General features: G+C 51.2%; 1 protein-coding gene across 2 annotated transcripts in view; it reads right to left on the reverse strand.

Annotated features, from left to right (window-relative positions):
- Window positions 1–1067: 1067 nt before the first annotated feature.
- The window catches only part of GOLGA1 (golgin A1), a 48734-nt gene continuing 43312 nt past the window's right edge, over window positions 1068–6489 (reverse strand). For both annotated transcript variants that reach the window (XM_019421158.2, XM_019421157.2), the window contains 4 exons: window positions 5835–5894; window positions 5069–5239; window positions 4449–4535; window positions 1068–3362 (listed from right to left, as the gene is read on the reverse strand). In XM_019421158.2, the coding sequence (XP_019276703.2) occupies window positions 3282–3362; window positions 4449–4535; window positions 5069–5239; window positions 5835–5894 (399 nt within the window). In that variant the 3' untranslated portion in view covers window positions 1068–3281. The remainder of the gene's footprint in view (window positions 3363–4448; window positions 4536–5068; window positions 5240–5834; window positions 5895–6489) is intronic.

Consider the following 6489-nt stretch of genomic DNA (forward strand, 5'->3'; position numbering starts at 1 on the left):
ATGTAATTTTGGAGCTTATTTAATTTAATAAAGTGCCGAACATTCAATAATTGGTCTAGGCTTCCAAAGTCTTTAGTTTGTGTGACTGCACTTGGAATCTTTTGGGAGCGCGCCCCAGAAAGGCCCGGTCACCATCTCCTGACTCTGACTTGGGCTTGTGGCAGGAACACTCTTAAACAAGTTTTTTTGCTTTTATCCTTTTTGTTTTGTTTTGAGAGAGCGAGCGAGCGAGCGAGCAGTGGAGGGACAAAGAGAGAAGGAGACAGGATCTGAAGTGGGCTCTGTGCTGACAGCAGAGAGCCAGATGTGGGGCTTCGGCTCACAAACTGTGAGATCGTGACCTGAGCTGAAGTCAGATGAAGTCAGTGCCTAACTGAGCCACCCAGGCGCCCCGTTAAACAAGTTCTTTTAAAGGATTAAAAGCCAGAAACAGGTAGCAATCAGTCTATACAAAAGGAACATTTTGTTCCCTATAACCACTAACAGCCAGCTTCTTTGAAGAGCAAAGATGTCTTTCTGGCCTTTTTAGCACGTGTAACTGCAGTCTGCATTCTATTAAAGGACCCCATTGAGATTTCTGAAGCTCTTCCTGGTCCTGCGGGCCTTGTCGATAGACATTGACCAAAGTGACACAATCCTTTCAATTCCTCTGCAGAAGCTCCACTGTTCTGGGAGGTAGGACTAGGCTGCAGGTTTCATTACATGTACTTAAACCTAATCTGGGGAGATTCTGAAAGAAAGGCTCTACAGCCATCCCCCCACCCCCGCAGTCCCCTTCCCTTTTTTACTTACTAGGTTACTGGTTTAGCATAAAAGGATATCCTCGGAAACAGCCAGATGGAAGAGATGCATAGGGAACTTGGGAAAGGGCATGGAGCTTCCATGCTCTCTGAGCGTGCCATTCTCCCCACATCTCTGTGCTCACCAACACGGAAGCCACTCTCCCCACATCTCTGTGCTGCCACCTGGAAGCTCTGTACTGTAGTCTTTGAAGTTCGCCTTGAAGTATTAAATATGAGACACAATGTACTAAATTTCATTAGACTATCAAGTAAAACCCACTGTAGTTGCATCTGGATTAAAGAGCTTTAATCAAAAAGTGACACCACAAATGAATTTTCTACAGCAGTCTTAGATAATACAGTTCCTATTTACAACCGGAGAGAAATCCAAATCCAATGCTCATATAAAGGGCTATACATACTGTCGATCACAGAACTTTTTATACAAGTGAAAGTGCATTAAATCACTTAGAATATTTACTCCACTCTTCCTCTTAAAGCTGAAGGAAATTCAACATGCAGGAGGAAAGCCTAGTCAGAATGAATCCTCCCGAGGCAAGTATAGGCCGAGTGATGGGTCCCACGACTACACCTAAAGCTGCCGGGGACGTGGCTGGGGCAGGGTGAGACCAGCTCAAGGGCTGGAGAGGCCACGGCAGAGTGGGATGGGGCTCCCGCCGCCGTGTGGTAGCCGTCTGGTGAGCCCTGGACCACCTAATCTTGGGGAGTCTCCTGGAAAAGCTAAGAAAAGGTACCTGTTCTCCAAATTACAGAACGGAAGGCATTCCTATTGTGTGTCCCCACCAGGTAAGTGGAAAAGATATTCTCCACGAGGGAAAGCCATCTGCAGGGAGGAGCCACGGGAGGAGGTAGGTAACTGGAGAATGGGCCACTGGGTGGCAGACAGCCTGGCTGGGATGAGGGTGACGCTGCCCTTGCTCGGTACTTCCAGGTCTGTGGAAATGTACTAGGTTAAGTCCGCAAATCGGTGTTTCGCCGTGAGACAGATTTTATAGATTATAACCCTAAGCATTTTTGAGAAACATCATTGGATAACTGACAATAAATTTTAGGAGCTCCAGTTATTAACTTGTTTTATTTAGCCGGTAAAACTTTTGTCAAACGAAATCAACAGTTTCTCTTTAGATTCCATACTGTGGACTATCCAGGGCAAGCATATTCCCCTTTCCTTAATAATAATAAGAGTTTTTAAAGGTCCCTACCCGAGCCATCTGCACGCCATCAAGTCCTGTAGCCGTCTGGGGCCGTCTGGATGCCATGTATGGGTGTAGTGTCGTCCTAAGTATACAGGGGCAGCGTTAGGGAGAGAGACGGTAGCTGCACGTACAAGGCAGACCGCTTCCCAGGTTTTGGTCAAGAACCGGGAGGGGGGCGGGGGGCGGGGGGCAGCTGTTGCTTCCTCCGAGCGGAGCAGACTGTCCAGGCTGTCCTTAACCGTAGCGAACGTGTGATTAGCATTTGCTCCGTCTTACGACACGGAATTAAGAGCAAAGCAAATGAAATACCACCACTGCTTCAGAGGGAAGCAGAGACCACAGAATGCTGCGGTGAAATTAAAAAGGGGAAAGGAATCCCAATTTTAGAAATAATTTCCTCTTGATGCTCTGATTTGCCTTTAAGAACACCAGTTAAATAAATGGATTTTATAATACAGAGACATGTTTATAATAGCGAAGAATCTTAGCTATAAAAAATAGTTTAAAATGGTTTACCAGCAACCTATCCAAGACAAGTACATTCATTAAAAAGGCAATTGAGTGTATTTGGTGCTAAGGATCTTTTTTTTTTTTTTAAATATATCTGCTAGTTTTCTTCAGGAAAATGAGATACTGTCAGAAAGTTGCATATTCATTAATCCACACTGGCCCCAGAGTACCTTAAAGATGTACACATCTGAAGTTCTGGGTGGTCTGACAAACAGGGTGAGATAATGTTTTCTTGAGAGGAAGGGTTGAAAAGCCTCGTCTAACTCATCTGAACCCAAACATGCTGACGGGGAAGGGGAATTTTTAAAAGCCACCCCAACGAGCTGGCTGTCTGTGGCAGAAGCAGGTGGGTCTGGCCTGCCGGGCACCATTTCAAAGGGCTGTCTTTCCGTCCGGCGTCAGCACCCCGTGGTGGGCCGGGTGCCTCCTCTCTGCCCGATGCCGCCGGCTTCAGCTTCGAGTGCTGACGTGAACAGTTAGAGGGTTCAGGTGCAGACGGGTGCTGGCCAGAGCTGGGAGTTTAGCAGCACTGTGGAAACGCGGGTAGTGCCAGGACCCTCCCGTTTGGTGAGCACAATGACACAGGATCAGCCACCTCCTGAGCTTCAGATCAGTCTGTCGGGAAGGGGGCCTTAAGTCTTGTAAACAATGCTCTGACGCTTGTACAAAATACTGCGGTTACAGTGATTAAAAACCCACCCAGACTGGTGTGTCAGTGTTCTTTTCACAGAAAAAGTGTCATCGCATGGAGATCCATCTGCCGGATTTCCACCTAGGACCACGGGATCCGAGGGTTGGAGATGGACGGCCGGATGCTGCCCTTTGGAGCTGGCTTGGACCCAAACCACGACATCTGCGTTGGAAGCAGAGAGGGCTTCTGAGCATCGGGACTAGGTGCAGAGGAAGCTGAAAGCGCCCCCTCCCTGTCCCGCAAGCACCCAGCGAAGATGCTGGACGTGGCAACCCGTCTACAGGGCCCAGAGCCCATTCTAAGTATGGGAGGGACGCAGGAGGAAACAGAGTTGACAAGAACAAGGTAGTGAAATTGTACCTAATTCTTCCAGAAAATATTTTTTTTGTTCTGTCAATTCTGAATATTTTATTTTTTAGTTTTTAAACTTTTTTGGTGTTTATTATTTGTTTTTTGAGACAGACAGAGTAAGAGCAGGGGTGGGGGGCAGAGAGAGGGAGACACAGATTCCGAAGCAGGCTCCAGGCTCTGAGCTGTCAGCACAGAGCCCGACATGGTGCTCAAACCCACAAACCGTGAGACCATGACCCGAGCCGAAGTTGGACACTCAACCGACTGAGCCACCCAGGTTTCTTTCTTCTCTTTTTCTTCCTCCCTCCCTCCCTCCCTCCCTCCCTCCCTCCCTCCCTCCCTCCTTTCTTTCTTTCTTTCTTTCTTTCTTTCTTTCTTTCTTTCTTTCTTTCTCTTTCTCTCTCTTTTTCTTTATTTGAGAGAGAGGGCGAGCGAGCATGCGAGCGAGTGTGCACAGTGAAGGAGGGGCAGAGAGAAGGAGAGACGGAATCCCAAGCAGGCTCCACGCTGTCAGTGCAGAGCCTGATGTGGGGCTTGAACTCACGAACTGTGAGGTCATGACCTGAGCCGAGATCAAGAGTCGGACACTTAACCGACTGTGCCACCCGGGCGCCCCTGAATATTTTATTTAAAAAAAAAAATCTGGACGTTGGGCCAGACCTGGGGCTGTTGACGTTAATGATGTCAGTGAAAGCGCGGTGGATACATAAGGCCTGTCGGTGGGCACCGCGCAGACGCGTGTGCACAAGGCACGTCCTCAGTAAATACGGCCCAACAGGAGTCCACTATCCAGCAGCACTTTCTCGGCGGACGATGCAGCTGTGGACGGGCTCACCCGCCAGTGCTGGGATTACTGGCTAGTTCCTAAGAACCAGACAGCAGGCCAGGGAACCCTACCTTATACTCCAGGGTTTCTTTGAGCATGTTCTCTTCCTCTTGTGAGAAGTTCAGCAACACTGACACAGCTTTTATAAGGTGAAAAGCCTGAAACAAAGTTGAGTTTCGCTGCCACGGGCCCTGGGGTGGCGGACGGTGGGGGAGGATCGGGGGGCTTAGCTGGAGCGCTCCCTGGGTCTCTTCCCGGTGTGTGCTCCCCACGGGTTAGCAAGGACCACGTGGAGGGGGACGTTGGGCTTCCTCGGGTCTGACGACAACGACAGACTTTTCTCCCCTCCATCTCTTCCTCTGGGAACCGGCAAGATCCCCAGGACATCCACGGCGGCCACCCTGCCCTTCAGCAGGATGCGGGAGCACGGGGCAGACCGTTCCCGGACTGCAGCCTCAGCCTCCAACCCGCGCGGCCTCCCCGGAGCGGACTCCCTTCTCGGCCCCCACCTGCCGGCTGCACCGTCAGCAGGTCAGTGCCAGCTGGAGAAACAACCGTTACGTGTCCACACTGGTGGCCAAATGGGAACGTGGGAGAGGAAGAAAGCAATGTACTTGGTGGGAAGCCACACGAGGCTTGGACAAAGGAACCAGACGCTCAGGACCCAAAAGGCAACTCAGAAACCCTTTACCTCAGACTCTCGACAGGACATGAATTTTAAAACCACGTGCTTAAGGTACTCAAAGTTGATCTCGCGGGCATCAGTCAGGTCAGCATTATTCGTGACGGAAGGAGCCATGTTGGGCATCTCGGGGCCAGGCTTCTCTCGGACCTCAAAGAGCTCACTGTCGGGTCTGATTTTCTAAAAACCCAATGGAAAGATGCTGTGCCAAACCCCTCAAGACAGGTCTGAAAATCACCCGGGAGAGTCACCCGGCTTGCGCTGCGCTCACCCGCTGTTCCTTGGCCTCACCTGCACCACAGTAGGGTGAAAGGGCCCCCGCTGGGAAGGAAGTGCCTGAAGAAGGCTCAGCAACCCCCCTCCCCCCCACCGGCAGACGGGGCGGCCCGAGAGGAAGGAGGGGGTTGTCTGGGGAAGTCTGGACGATCCCCGTCCCGGTGTCAGGATGTCTGCGGGGCAGCGAGCACCCCAAACTGGGCAGAGGTGCCGCTCTCCTGTCTGGGCCCGGCGCTCTGCTGCTCACCTGCGGCGCACAGGTCGCTGACTTCTCAGCCCACAGACGGGCTTGGAGAAGAACCGCACGTGCCCCGAGTCACACAGTTACTTTTCAGAGACAGGTTCGAGCTGGCAGGGCTACCGTCCCACCAGCCAACATCTGGCTTCCCAGAGACCTCGCAGTCAACCGGTGGGGGGAGAGCATTGTCAAGCGGCGAGGGAACCCGGGAGGGCCAGAGCCAGGAAGGGCACAGGCAGTGGGGAGAAGAGGGGAACTTACCAGTTCCTTCTGGAGAGTCTTTTTGAGTTCCAGCATCCTCTGCTGCATCTGCTTTATGGTCTGAGACAAACCCCGCCCCCCGCAAAAAGCCATCTGTTACATGTACATTCCACCATCTTTAAGGTGCCAAGGACAACAGAACAGCCACCCACCCCCTTGGGACCCTATACACCTGTTATAAGACACTGTCCCGTCTCCTGAGGGGCTCGTGTTGTCACACCTGTGTGCCTCCCGTCCGGGGCTCTCTTCCCTCCTTCTCGCTGCTCTGCACGCACATGCTCTCCAGGCCCCACAAGGGCCACTGAAGCCGTCACATACCCTCTGTGGAGCGCTCGTGCCCCAGGGCTGCCCCGGCCTCCCCAGGGGCTCAGCCCTCAGGACTGCTTCAGGTGCCTGCGTCTGGAAACACCTCTGCACAGTAGACTTGTCCTTCAGAATGAGATTTACGTGCTATGATCCCTCACCACTGCTCCGGAAATACCATTTTCAATGCTTATTTGGAACAGTGTAAACGGTCATGGTTTTTCTGTACTTCTCTATTTTATTTTATTTTTAGTGAGTTTAATTAGTATTGAGCTTTAAGTGTAATTTATTACACACTCCGTTAATCACTAAAAAGGCTAACCTCTGTTTTCCCAATGAGAAAATTTACTGT

This window comes from Panthera pardus, unplaced genomic scaffold (genome assembly GCF_024362965.1).
Source record: "Panthera pardus isolate Hobbes unplaced genomic scaffold, ASM2436296v1 HiC_scaffold_20, whole genome shotgun sequence".
In the NCBI taxonomy this organism is placed as follows: Eukaryota; Metazoa; Chordata; class Mammalia; order Carnivora; family Felidae; genus Panthera; species Panthera pardus.